The sequence below is a fragment of the Metschnikowia bicuspidata genome (assembly GCF_001664035.1).
Source record: "Metschnikowia bicuspidata var. bicuspidata NRRL YB-4993 chromosome Unknown METBIscaffold_8, whole genome shotgun sequence".
NCBI lineage: Eukaryota > Fungi > Ascomycota > Pichiomycetes > Serinales > Metschnikowiaceae > Metschnikowia > Metschnikowia bicuspidata.
The window spans coordinates 260,459-273,745 of NW_017387738.1; the positions used below are offsets into that span (position 1 = coordinate 260,459).

The following is a 13,287-nucleotide window of genomic DNA, read 5'->3' on the forward strand; positions in this document are numbered from 1 at the left end:
CTCTTTTCTTACCTCAGAGCCCGACAATAATGTACCATTGAGCACATGGCCGAAATTTCCGAGATAATAGGAAAACAACTCACCCACAAAAAACACAACGCCACGCCCAAAAAAAGAAGGGCCACGAAGAATACATGGAACAGCAAGCTTGGGTTCATAGCGTCTTTTCTAGGGAAGTTTCGGTGTGCCAACTTTTGGGGCCTTCGTCACCAATGCTGGTATTTCAGTGTCAGGCCACACGTCCCAGTTCAAAAGAATTTCTTAAAAAAGAAAAACAAACAACATGCAAGAAAAAAACCAAGGGGTCAACATTTATACGAAGGGAAAAGGTTAAAAAAGAGAAGCGACAGCGAAGGTCTAAACAGGGATGCTGGACATGTCGGCTACGTCATAAAGCTTGTCCTGAAGATGGTGATCCATGTGGAGCGTGTGCCCGTTTAGGATTGGAGTGCGATGTTTCGCGTCAAAGGCCAAGTTATATGGTGGATGCGCAGAACGCCATGCACCGTTTGAAGGAGATAAGAGCAGTAACAGATAAGCTCAGAAAAAACCGCTTTTACAATTGAAGCTCGATTATGCAATAATTTTTTGCAACTACAGGTACTCCGGTGTATAACTTCTTTTACAGGTATTATCGACGGCGGAGTTACTCGTATGATTGGCGAACGCCCGAGTATTCTACGCAGAATGCAAATCCCTCGAATATCACTGATCCTGTACATCCCTGTGCTGGTTTTTTTTCTAGCGTGTCACGTCTAAATCGTGGAAGAACCGTGTTATTTTTTCCTCCTTTCGAAAGAAGTCGTTTTGGGCCCAATGAAGACCTATATTTGGACATTGATTCTGAGCCTCTTGTTATGGACGGGCTTGGTCTCGGCATTTTATTTGCCTGGTGTAGCTCCAACAAACTACGCCGAAGGTGATTCCATCAAATTATTCGTAAACCATTTGACCCCCTCCTCGAATCATATGGCCAGTTTCAAATCGAAGGGAAAGTCCAAGGTCACAGTTTATTCTTACGACTACTATTACCCAAAGTTCAAGTTTTGTAAACCCAAGGATGGTCCTAAAAAGCAACTGGAGTCTTTGGGTGCCATTATCTTTGGTGATCGTATTTTTGACTCTCCATTTGAGATTAACATGTTGAAAGAGGTCAATTGCCAAGCTCTTTGCCTGTCTCCTTATTCCAAAGTGGATTCAGTTTTTGTGAATAGAAACATTCGTGCTGGATATTCCCATAATTGGATTGTTGATGGCTTACCCGCGGCTAGACACGTTACCGAAAGAAGAACAAACACCGATTTTTACAGTCCTGGCTTCCCCATCGGAAGTGTTGATGACGAAGAACAGCCCCATTTACACAATCACTACATCATTCACATCGAGTATCACAAGAGAAATGAAAATAACTTCAGAGTCGTTGGAGTAGTTGTGGAAGCCGCCTCTCTTGATAGAAATGGAATCGATGAATCCAAAGCAAGCCCCGAACAGTTGTGTGACGCTGATTTGCCTCCTGTGACTTTGTCGAATGTGAAGGATAGCAATGTGTTGTTTACATACTCGGTCAAGTTTGTTGAGTCTGAGACCGCTTGGGCTACGAGATGGGACAAGTACTTGCATGTATACGACCCAAAAATCCAATGGGTCTCTTTGATTAATTTCTCGGTAGTTGTTGTGATTTTGGCCATAATCATGGCTCATATTTTGGTATCAACTTTGAAGAATGACATCATCAAGTACAATGAAATCAATTTGGATGATGATGTTGCCTACGAGAGTGGTTGGAAATTGGCGTACGGCGATGTCTTCAGATCCCCATCCAATAGGATGCTTTTATCAGTCTTAGTGGGATCTGGTACCCAGATTTTCTGCATGATTCTTGTCACGATTGTTTTCGCATTATTCGGTCTCTTATCCCCCTCGAACAGAGGTGCATTATCGACATTCATGTTCATCTTGTTCATCTTTTTTGGTATCATCTCATCATATGTCAGTGGATATATCTACAGATTCTTCGGTGGCGAGAATTGGAAGCTTAACTTAATCTTGACTCCTACCGTTGTACCAGGAATTCTCTTCGGTGTCTTTGCATTCTTGAACTTTTTCTTGATACATGTCAACTCATCGGGTGCTATTCCAGTGGGAACCATGGCTGCAATTATTGTGATCTGGTTCTTGATTTCCCTTCCCTTGTCTGTCGTCGGATCTATTTGGCAATCAAAACGCTCTACATTGTCGGTTCCAGTGAGAACAAATCAAATCCCAAGACAGATCCCCCCACAACATTGGTATTTGAGAACTGTCCCAGCAATGATTATGTGTGGTCTTTTTCCTTTCGGATCTATTGCCGTTGAGTTGTATTTTATTTATTCGTCGCTCTGGTTCAACCGCATTTACTACATGTTTGGGTTCTTGTTTTTCTGTTTTGTTTTGATGGTTTTGACGACGGGGTTGATCTCTGTCTTGTCCATTTACTATACGTTGTGTAGTGAGAACTACAAATGGCAATGGAAATCTATTTTTGTCGGTGGTGGATGTTCTTTGTATGTCTTCGTGCATTCTTTGTTCTTCATTGGCGACGAGGCATTTGCCAATTTCACATCTTTAGTATTATTTGTGGGATATTCGGGTGTGATATCGTTCTTGGTCTTTTTGGTTTGCGGAGCTGTTGGATTTTTGAGTAATTTGTTTTTCGTTAGAAAAATTTACTCACAAATTAAGATAGACTAATTTGGCGTGAGTTGAATGGCCTTGTAATTTACAGATAGGACGCAAAAAATTGAGTCATTTATTTTGTCGTAAAATGGGGTCAGCCTTGTGTGAAGTGAACTAAGTTAAAGTATGTTCAATAGTGGTTTGTTAAATCTGCATCTTTAATCTCATAGCCACCCATCCATGTCTTCAGAGTAAACTAGTGACTTCGATGTCTTCAAAAAATCATCTCTCCAAGTCTCAATACTTTTTTTATCAGCTTTATTAAGCTGAATGCTAATAGTATTTCGAAATGTGAGGTCGTATATCTCAAGCTTTCTGGAAATAATTTGAGCCGTCATCACTCCAGGTCCACATGCTACCAGATGAACTGAAGATACAGATTCATTACCTGTCGAACTGATATTGAGTTTGGTGCTCAATAACGTGGTGGCATGAGACAAGTCCTTGATGATCTTTATACATCTGCTTATGATTTCGTTGTCACCAGCATTCTCGACTAGAGATTCCAAGAATTCCTTGCTAATCTTGATTAGTCTGAAAGATTGGCCGAAGCTTATGTTGAAGAAAGGACTGATTTGATCAATCTCACCATGCGATGACAGTTGTGATTCATTATTGGATACGTGTCTGGCGAAGTTCAAGATAGACTGAGATAATTTTTTCACCAATCTGCTAGTCTTAAGCTGGTAATCTTGTATGTGATCCTTAGTATATTCGTCTTCATAATCAATTCTCAGATGATTCTCGAAAAAACTGCAAATCTCAGAGGCAAAATCAAAAAGTTCGTACTTATCCTTTTGCAAAGAAAAGAGTATCAGGGCTGAGCTTGAATTTGAAAATCTTTCTCCCAAAGAAGACACACTTGGGCTTTTCTTGCTTCGAGGCCTCTCAAAGAACATCTCTTCGCATTTCATGTCCTCCAACATTCCGAACAAGTTTCCAAGCTCCACATTTTCCAAGAACTGTAAATTAAATTGCTTCTGAGGAAAGGTGGGAGTCAATGACGCAAGCAAGAAATTTGAGTATTTAGGGACTTGAGACTGGGTGCCCCAAGCCAACGCATGACAATCATCGATGATTCGCAAGCACAAATACAAACGTGGTAAATACAATTGAATATCATCTCGATGAAGCTCTTGGATTCGGGATGGCGATAAATGTTTAAACGTTTGTAAAACCTTGAAATCAGTGAATGCGCCATGAGCAAGAGAAATCCCTGTAGGACAAGAATCGCCACGCAACAAGATCGTTAAATTGATCAAAAGCAAGCCAGCGAACATCAAATGAATAACCTCATTTCTGCAAGGAATATCAGAAGAATCAAATGGATATATGCTGGTGAAATGAAGAAGCAGACTCCTCACTGCATCAAAGGGTATCAGCTGATGGTGAACAAGATTGTCCAAGGCGAGTGAGAAAAATTGTATGATTTGGGAATGTGTTAAGGAAGAGTTTTGCAATTCGGTGATGATTTTAAGGTATTCTGACCCATCAGAGAGAAGGATGGGGAAAGCAGAATGGACACCTCGATAATATTCCTTGAGGTTATAGTCTAAATATCCAGTTGCTTTGCACGCGTTTATTGGCGTCGAGGAAGAGGGTAGGTATGGGTTGGAATTGGGTTGAGCCTGAATGGGAAAAGTAGGTGATTTAAAGTTCAGGGCTCCTTGCTGCAGTGGTGGCTGCAGTGGATAAGAAAAGAATTGAGCATGTGGGGGTAAAAGCAATTGAGAACTATGCTCATTTTTTGATGTTTTCGCATGCTGAACTTGCGGGAAGTTTAGTTCTGACTGCGAAATATTTGGAGTATTAGCGGCTCTTCCATTCAACAGCAGCATTGAGCTAATCGAGTTGCGGCGGGAGGGAGCCTCTGACCGACCAGAGTCCGTATCTTCCACCTCCGAAAAATACGACCCAGCTTGAAATGATGGAGGTCTTGAAGTCGATCGCGATGTCGGGGTCGAAGTCACAGAATCGATAGATGACCTTCTGCTATCAAAACTGCCAATGTTGGATCCGCTCGGAGAAGAGGCGAGAGAACGCGGTGTGCCAGAAACAGGCATTTCATAAGGCACTTTCCACAATGGTCCTTGGATACGGTGATTTGGGTTTTCGCCAGGGTTGGTGTTGTGAATGGCGTTCGGTAGGTTGGGAATGGGGGCGCCGTTAGTTTGCGGACTCACAGTAACGGAGTACTTTGGGATTGGCAATGACAATTTCACAGGCTGCGTCAGAGGCTGTACACCTACAAGCGGAGGTAGTATGATGGGCTGCGTCATTTGAGGTGCAGGTGAAAATGCTGGAAGATGGCTGAATTGCGGTTTTAGAAGATTTTGGGAAGCACTGGAGGGTGGGTAGGTGTGGACCGAGTCCGCTGTAGAACCCTGTCGAGTGAAAACATTTGAACCTGCAAGATCCACCAGTTTCAGCCTTGGTCTACAGTTTGAGGAGTCTTCTGCACTGTCCATCCCATGGCGCTTTTCCAGACTATCCATGTGGTCCACTAGATCACGAATATAACCCTTTGAAGGCCCCCGCTTCATGGGCACGCGAGAAAACAAACATTCCTCGCCAGTTTTCGTACAGTTAGTGCAAAGCTTTGTAACTCGCAGTAGGGTTGACAGATATTCCGCATTACACCTGATTTTCTTGCGACGACAAGCGTCACAGGCTCGAGAAACTTTTGATCTTTTTCTCGGGATGTCTCGTTTTGAGAATGCCATATCTTCTGTCCGATCGCTGATCACAGACTCAGGAGATTTGGTTGACATGTTGAGAAAAACTTGGTATGATGTCCGACTAGCGAAAGCCTAATTGAATGTCGAATCTACCCGGCGAACTCCGGGATAGATGATCAGGTATTGCTAAAGCCGATGGGCGATCGGAGGTTTGCTATTTTTTGAAGTTCAATGAGACACGCCTTCAGAAGAAATCTTTTCAAAGAGCAACAGATTTATTCCACTCTAGACAAGTCACTTGTGGCCCGCTTGTTCAATGTGTGTCAATCAAGCTTCAATGAACAAAGGGAAAAGAGCGGAAAAGACGAAAAAGCTGCGACGAGAAACAGACGACGAATTTCCAAGTCACCGAAATCTCTGAGAGGCTTTTAACGTAATCTGTCTCGATCTTAGAATTTGAGTGGAGGCTTAAAAAAAAAAATGATCACGGATAAACTCTATTGTCCTTTGCGGGTCTAGATAAAAATCGATGTGGAGAAACCGTAGCGCGAGGAAAGGCCTCGGAAATACATTTTCTCCGTGCATACACTGAAAGTGGCTGCTCCAGGCATTGGTTAGAAGCATATGAGAGGGTGGGGTAGAGACCGGAAAAGACTACATTATTTCTCGTTTAAGTAAATGCAGTACCATAACTTGGAAAATAAAAAAAAAAAAGCACAGAGAAAGAGGAGACAAACCCGCAAATAGGGGCTGATATATCGGATATTTCGATATATGCTCCGAGCAAAGGATCCTTGAAGCAGCCACTCTTCTCAAAATTCATACCTTGGAATATAATACGTCTTTCAAGTAGCACGTTGTCTGCGGCTCCATAATATATATCCGGGAAGTTCGATCGGAAAGTTTTTTTTGCGTGTGGGGGAGGAGCCCGGGAAGGCGGATAAATTGCGGATTTTAAGCCCGGTGCCCCAAACCATACGTCTGGTATTGCTGAGACAATCAGCGTATTGAGAAAGTGTGTTGACATTTCTTCAAACAAAAAAGAAAAAGAACCAGAGGAAGGAGATATTAAAAAGTTAATAAAGAAGTGAAGTTGGAGCACGCAGCCTGTTTTAATTTTTCTTTTTTTGTCAGCGAAGTGTAAATCTTCAACTTTACGTGAGAATCAAGAGGCAAAGAGCTAGAAGGTTAATTATTGCCTTGTTTCGAGAATTATAGGGCAAAAGCATTCATCCAACATTAATGATTGACTCATGCAACAACTTGGAAAATTGGAAATCGTGACCGGAAAAACCGACTGAGACTTGCATGTAGGGACACACCCACAATAGACAGTCTTCATGCCTGGAGATGTGCCCCGCGGTAGAGCAGGGAGTATTTCCGTTTTCGGTCGAGCCGACATTTCATGAACCCGAAAGCGGACACTATCAGCAGGTTGAATGATCCTAGTTACGCTTCCATACTTGTCTTGCAGCCCGATATGTTGCATTGTTTTGAGCGGCCCCTTTCAATATTATGCCGCTTTGTAACACACGCGAAACGTCGAAAAAAATTGACTTGGGATCAGTGAGCCATGCATTCGTTTTGATGGGTTGGCAATAACGAGGCATTGACAGTATGTTTCATTTTCAGTTGAAAACCAGGGAAACATTCGCTGAATTTGATAGCAAAAGTTTGACGGTTCTCATGGAATATCGCATCTGCTTTCTGAAAGGGTAAACTTTTGAGCTGCTTGTATTGTAATTTCGTGGGTGCAATGAGCGAGAAGAAAATGCAGCATTTTTTCAGATGTGGTCACTTTCTCTGTGGAGAGGGGGAGACTGAGTTTTTCTTCACATGCAGTGAAATACATGCTTCACGTTTGAACTTCTATGGTATGTAATTGACTACCTTTGATTCCGTCCTCTCAAGTGCCTGTTCATCCATGCACCAATAGAGTTGAATTGAGGCCTTTGCAAGTACAATATGAGCTTTCACCTATTCCAAACTTTGAATTTTGTGGATAAAGATCTCTAAACTCATCAGAATAAGTTCTAAACAATAAGCCTGGTTTTCATGACAAAAAAAGTCTTACCTTCTGCAGTGCGCTCATTCCCAGGCATGAGATTCGCAGTACATCTCAGAATACAGGAAATATCAAAAGCATGAGCAACAGGCCGGGTTCATTAAGGCAGCCTTCAATTGAATGAAGCAGGCTGTGTTACTTCGAAGAAGCAAACTTGTTGTTCCCTTGATCGTTTTAGGGGCAGCAACCTACATAGACTACGCATCGTGCTATATCGTGGCATGGAAAGAGGTCTATCATCGCCGCCTGTCCGCGTCCGCTATTGTGTTTTGGGTATTGTTGGCGATTTTCCACGTCCTTTGTTTGTTCTACTGGGCTCTAATATTCATTCGCGGGCCAGGGCATATACCCAAATTCCAAAATTTCAATTTATATCAGTCTCAAGAGAAGGGCACCGCTCCTGTGCCTGATGTCTTTGTCTGTGACGAGCAAGGGTTCCCCTTCTGGTGTTCAAAATGTCAAAATCTCAAGCCAGATAGATCCTTCCATCTGACTGATCTCAATACGTGTGTTCCTCGGTTCGATCACTTTTGCCTCTGGATAGGCACTGCTATCGGTAGAGACAATTTCATACCTTTTATTAAATTCTTGCAGTCGTTGCTTGCTTATGTTACTATTGTCCTATGTTTTGCCGCAGTTTACACACGTTCTTCTCTACGCCATGACCATAGCAACCTTCCTCATTTTATTGTATTATTTGTTCTTTCTGCATTTGGTACCATTTTCACGTTGTCTCTTCTAATAGGAACGGTAAAATACACCTTTACCAACTCCACGTCTTTCGATGAGATCACAAGAAGACAAGCAATGACTTACAGAAGATGGCTAGGAAAACAAAGGAATGTAAATTCAAGGTATACATGGTGCGTTGGTAAGACACCCCGGGTGGAACTGGGCATACGCTTTGTCAATATTGCTCACGAAGGAACGAGAAAAGTCGTTTCGTACACATTTGATGACAACCCGTATTCAAATGGGTTCAAAGTCAATTTGATAAACATGTGTCTAAACAAAAATTACAATGTTAATCTTACCCGAGATATTGCGGGCCTGTTGCGTTTAATGAAATCGAGTTTAGTTGCAATTGTGCCTTTTGCAGAATTCTTCATTGCAACCAGTGCGAGGGACAAGACTTTGGCGAGCTTTCAACAAAACTCGGATGAGTTCAGTCCCGAGTTCATGCAAAAGATGTTAGATAAGATAGAGAAAAAAGAGTTCAAGCATGCTCTGTACGTTGCTCCAATCATTCATGACCTGAAGTGAGACTTTTTTGTCATAAACAGATTGGGATTTCAACCCAAACTTAGTACGATTCCCCATTCTCGGATCAAGTCCATAAAGCTAGTATCTTCTCCCTGTTCTCTTCTATGCCAAACCTCAAACAATATTTGCTTTGAGCGCCAATAGTTGAATCTTTTGAAACATCTCTCATTCCACAACTTTTGGCATTGTTCTCTTAAGTAGCCGTGGGTTGAAAGATCAATCTCGCACCCACAGACAAGCAAAGGCCAGAACAATGGGTTAAAGTGATAATTTATTCCTTTCACTTTCAAGGTTTTATTCAATGCAATCAACTTCTCCATGTGGAAAAAACTTGCCTGGATAAATGGCTGATAAATTTGTTTGGGACTTTCAGGTATGAGTCTTTTGAAATAGACTACCAATGCATTGTGAAAGTAAATAACGTTATGAAACAACCCCTCATGGAAGTCCGAGATGAAGAACTTTGTCGCAACGTTGGTGATAGGATTGTAATGATTGTCGTATAGTTTCCAATGGTTCTCTACATTGAAATTCAATATTTTGTCTTCGATCTCCGCACATATCCTTGGAAAGTTGCGAGGTGCTAGCCCACGAGTTTTGAAAACAGCTTTGTGGTTTGTGAGATGAACAACTTCTTGCACCAACTGCAAAAGAGCTTTTGGTAAACCATAGCTCAGAAAGATAGAACCATCCTCCAAAGTAGGTATGATTGGATTCGGATAACTCCCTTTATCCGGCAATCCTTCTTGAAAACTTTTGAAACCTAGCTCCTTTGGTTGTCTCAAATCATTGTTATTAGAAGATTTTCTGGGCTTCTCACCGTCAAAGTTTACCGTGAATGATAGAGCTTGTGAAGTACTCGATGTGGCACACACATTAACGGCACTTTCATCATCGTCCCCAGAACCGAAATCCTCCTCGGAGTCATCACTGGAAAAGTCTTTCTCTTTATTCGTGTCATTTTTTGTGAGATCATAGTCTTCGTCGAGGTCCAGATATTTAAGTCTCTGATCTTTCCCCGATATAGAATAATTGAAAAAGTTAATGGTTTGAGTCGATTCATAAAGAATATTCAAAATGTTGAAACTATGGCGCAAGTGACGCTGCAAAGATGATTGATGTCTTCGACTTGATTTGGGTTTTTTCAAAATAAAGTCACCTATTGCATACATGAGTTCGTAGTTTTCAAAGACACCAAATAGATTGTCGATGTGAACCTGCAAAATGAGTGCTAAAAGGAAATAAGTATCGTAATCATCCACAGGATAGTACTCAGAGTTACCATCGTATTCATCTAAATGATAGTTAAGAATATTGATCGCAATTTTTCTCAACTCAATACTTATCTTGAGCTCATCATTGACAAACAACGAATCTACTGCATTCGTTACCTTTAATCCAGAAAGCGAGCGCTCATGCCAACTGATGGACAAGCACATACAAAAAATGGAGAATTTGATATTTCGTAGAAGGAGGTTTCTTGGTATAGCAGTCGGTGTTTTGCCTGTTAAATGGTTTTTCCAACTATTTGACTCAGGATATTCCTCACAAATAATCTCGAAAAACATTTGCTTTATAAAAGGCACAACGAGACTTTTCCATGGATTCTGATTGTGAGCTACTCTCATGGATGACAGTAAGCTATCCAAAAGAAACTTGAAGTCTGACCCCATGGAGGGAGCAATGACAATGTTTCCCGCACTATCCTGGGAAAAAAGCTCGTTCAAGACTCGGCCGTTTGGCCTCCAGTTATCTGATTCGACGTTTGGGAAAAACTTGGGATAAAGAATATGGAACATGCCCTGTTCATTGAACTTGTGGCGCGGCCCTTTTATGGACAAGATGGTGAGCTTTGCATAGTCCAAGAGTTTGTAGTGGACGTAGGCATTAGTTGTCTTGGAAAAAATAGACGATTCTAGGTCACTCCCAAGGACTTCGCTCACAGAAACAGCGGAAAGGAAACCAGTTTCTTTCTCGAGAACTTCTGCAGGTGTATGCGCAAGAGCAGATTCTTGCGGGAGTGAGTTTAGGTCCTTGGGAGAGTGATCAATAAGGGGTAGTTGACTGGATGTTTCAAGCGGAAACACTCCAAAAGGTCCAACAATGAAACACGGCCGCAGAACCGTCGAATGTGTCTCATCAAACTGTGCAACAATTTGATTGAGTTTGTCATAGGTCTCGTACAGCATCAGCTTCGGGAATTTCACTAGTTCAAGATTCCGCCGCAGAGAAGCTCTCTCATATTTTCTGTTGGGTAGTTTCGCCGCATTAAGAGACGTTAGCTTATTGTCATTATCAAGCGTCGAGACATCTGCCCAGGCAAGCACGACCTTGTATCCTTTGCATTCTAGATTCGCCTTCTGACATCTTTGGCATTTCGGTCGGGTGGCATCGCACTTGATCTTTCGTATGCGACATGTCCAGCACCCATTGAAATTTCTTGACCGCGGGGGCATAAGGGTGAATTGCAGTTCTTGGTGGATCAAATAAAGACTATATGGGGGGCCAGTATCTAGATTTCCTTGTCTTGATTCTATTGTTCCAGCACAGAAGACTTTTGTAGATTGGTGGGTGATAGCTTGTAATCAAGTACGTGAGCTCTGCGCGATTTGACGTGAAATTGATGCATGTTTCCAGATTGCCGTGGGGCTCATTTTCTGTCGCACCTCAATGGAGACAGTCTGGGGCTGACTGCGCATGTCTAATTTCAACGCAGAACATTATTTTTCAGCGCAAAAAAAAGGTCTGCAGCGGAGACTTGTACGAACTACACGATTATGGAAGGTCATTCTTACAGGGCTTACCTACTTTAATTGTGTCTTGCGTGACTGTCCTAATGATACGTCAAAATTTTGCGCGTAACAATTTGACATGAGACATGGTCGTTCACCAGAAAAAAGATTGGATACTAAAACTAATACATTTAAGCAGCATATATTAGGACTCTTTGGGAAGTAATCCATGTGATGTATGTCCTTGGTGGAGAGATACTAATATTGCCCACTGATTTTCTTTTGGCCCTGCAGCATTCTGGGGTGTTGGTCCAAAAGTGCGCGACTTCCCCACGCCCAGACCCCAGGTACCATCCAGATCTGAACCGGCTCGACCAACAAGCCATCCTGTGAATATACATGCACCATCCCCCACAAATGTCGTTGGAGCTCCTTGATCAAGTGGACCCAAAAATACCAGAGTTTTTGCCTCATGACATGGTGTATTCTATACAGGTGGGATACAAGCTTTTTCAGGTCTCTGGCGCTTCTCTACTGTCCGACGCCCCATCTTACTTTACAAGGTTCTTCGATCAGCCTGGAAATGCAGGAAAAACACTTTTCATAGATCGAAGCCCACTCGTCTTCAAAAAAGTGTACATGCATTTGCAAGGCTATCATATAAGCGTGGATACTGATTACGAGTTCGTACATCTCTGGCAAGACGCTTATTACTTTTGCTTGACTCGTCTCCAAAAGCTTTTGAGGGATGAGCCATTGATAGCAAGAGTGGGAGATACGCTTTTCAAAATCCCAAGGGTATTTTTATATGGCCCTGGGAATCATCCCAACTTTTTTCTGATTGGGATGGAGGGGCTTTCTACAAAGTCAACCATACTAAACTCGGATGTTTCATTGATACGGCCCCCTCCACAACGCCCAACATTGACTATTAATCGCTCCCCCATTCTTTTTGCCGATTTGCTAGAAATCTTTCGGGGAAATTACGAGATATTGCGTAACGACGAGCACCGTACCAATTTGATCAAAGAATGCAGATACTACCGTTTCCTACAACTTGAGCAAGCAATCATAAAACACAAAATTATTCGAAATCCGTTCACACAGAAAGAGGATATAATACTTAATCTCGTTAATCTCAATAAAGCAGGCATTATTAACCTGTCTACTAGCTTGGAAGATGAGCAACCAATTTCCTACATTCGTCCTTACTTGCGAAAAGAGCCCAGGAGACATCTAATTATACAAATCGATTCAGATGTTGACTTCGATGCGAAGCTCATTATACCAAAAACAGGGGACTTGTCATTTCTTGTTTTAACAAATAGATTTGCGACAAAAATGTCACAAGTTTTTGAGCTGCTTGCCAAAACTTTCTCGAATGATGGTGGAAAAACCAAATTGGTGCTCCCTTGTAATCTTTTAGATGCTGCTGTTACCGTGAATGGAATTGAGCTCAAGAAATCATGGTTTCGTGAGTTTTTTGGGCCCTTAGAAGAAGTTCCTGAAGATGAACCACCACACAAACGGAAAAGATGTGACACGGGTATGAAGGGTGAAGTTGTGGACTTCAAACTAAAACAGTCACTTTGGAGGATTACCAGTAGAACAGACAAATTGCTTCTACAGGCAGTGTCGATAAATGCGGTAAGTGATCAGTTTAATTTCAATAAATCTGTTGAGTTCCTATGAAGATTTTTTGTCGTTTCATCATTTCACAACTAGTGCTTCTTAGTGTATCATACACAAAGAAGGCTTTAGACGGGCTTCTTTTGGAAGTTTGAAGCTAATGCACCTTGGATACTTTGGATTTAACGTTTGTTATGCACCAGCA

At 42.0% G+C, this 13,287-nt stretch overlaps 6 protein-coding genes across 6 annotated transcripts; 4 read left to right on the forward strand and 2 right to left on the reverse strand.

Annotated features, from left to right (window-relative positions):
• Window positions 1-32: 32 nt before the first annotated feature.
• Window positions 33-691, forward strand: UME7 (DNA-binding transcriptional regulator). The gene has a single exon (XM_018855166.1). The coding sequence runs from the start codon at window positions 135-137 to the stop codon at window positions 564-566; it is 432 nt and encodes a 143-aa protein (XP_018709587.1). The 5' UTR covers window positions 33-134; the 3' UTR covers window positions 567-691.
• On the forward strand, window positions 508-2,897 carry EMP70 (Emp70p). Its single transcript, XM_018856375.1, has one exon. It carries the CDS (start codon window positions 817-819, stop codon window positions 2,728-2,730), a length of 1,914 nt encoding a protein of 637 aa, XP_018709588.1. The 5' UTR covers window positions 508-816; the 3' UTR covers window positions 2,731-2,897.
• RGT1 (Rgt1p) lies at window positions 2,886-3,929 on the reverse strand (the record flags this gene model as incomplete). Its single annotated transcript, XM_018854699.1, has 1 exon — window positions 2,886-3,929. A coding segment is annotated over one exon (1,044 nt), but the record flags the coding sequence as incomplete, so codon positions are not given.
• A 3,483-nt stretch (window positions 3,930-7,412) lies between these two features.
• On the forward strand, window positions 7,413-8,736 carry METBIDRAFT_224787 (palmitoyltransferase). Its single transcript, XM_018855167.1, has one exon. The coding sequence runs from the start codon at window positions 7,579-7,581 to the stop codon at window positions 8,719-8,721; it is 1,143 nt and encodes a 380-aa protein (XP_018709590.1). The 5' UTR covers window positions 7,413-7,578; the 3' UTR covers window positions 8,722-8,736.
• On the reverse strand, window positions 8,284-11,327 carry ARG83 (Arg83p). Its single transcript, XM_018856376.1, has one exon. The coding sequence runs from the start codon at window positions 11,175-11,177 to the stop codon at window positions 8,751-8,753; it is 2,427 nt and encodes an 808-aa protein (XP_018709591.1). The 5' UTR covers window positions 11,178-11,327; the 3' UTR covers window positions 8,284-8,750.
• A 543-nt stretch (window positions 11,328-11,870) lies between these two features.
• METBIDRAFT_13807 (uncharacterized protein) lies at window positions 11,871-13,145 on the forward strand (the record flags this gene model as incomplete). Its single annotated transcript, XM_018854430.1, has 1 exon — window positions 11,871-13,145. One exon carries the CDS (start codon window positions 11,871-11,873, stop codon window positions 13,143-13,145), a length of 1,275 nt encoding a protein of 424 aa, XP_018709592.1.
• Between the last annotated feature and the right edge of the window lie 142 nt (window positions 13,146-13,287).

Coding starts and splice junctions, on each gene's coding strand:
- UME7 (XM_018855166.1), top strand. CDS start 135: ATGGAACAGCAAGCTTGGGTTCATAGCGTCTTTTCTAGGGAAGTTTCG.
- EMP70 (XM_018856375.1), top strand. CDS start 817: ATGAAGACCTATATTTGGACATTGATTCTGAGCCTCTTGTTATGGACG.
- METBIDRAFT_224787 (XM_018855167.1), top strand. CDS start 7,579: ATGAAGCAGGCTGTGTTACTTCGAAGAAGCAAACTTGTTGTTCCCTTG.
- ARG83 (XM_018856376.1), bottom strand. CDS start 11,177: ATGCCCCCGCGGTCAAGAAATTTCAATGGGTGCTGGACATGTCGCATA.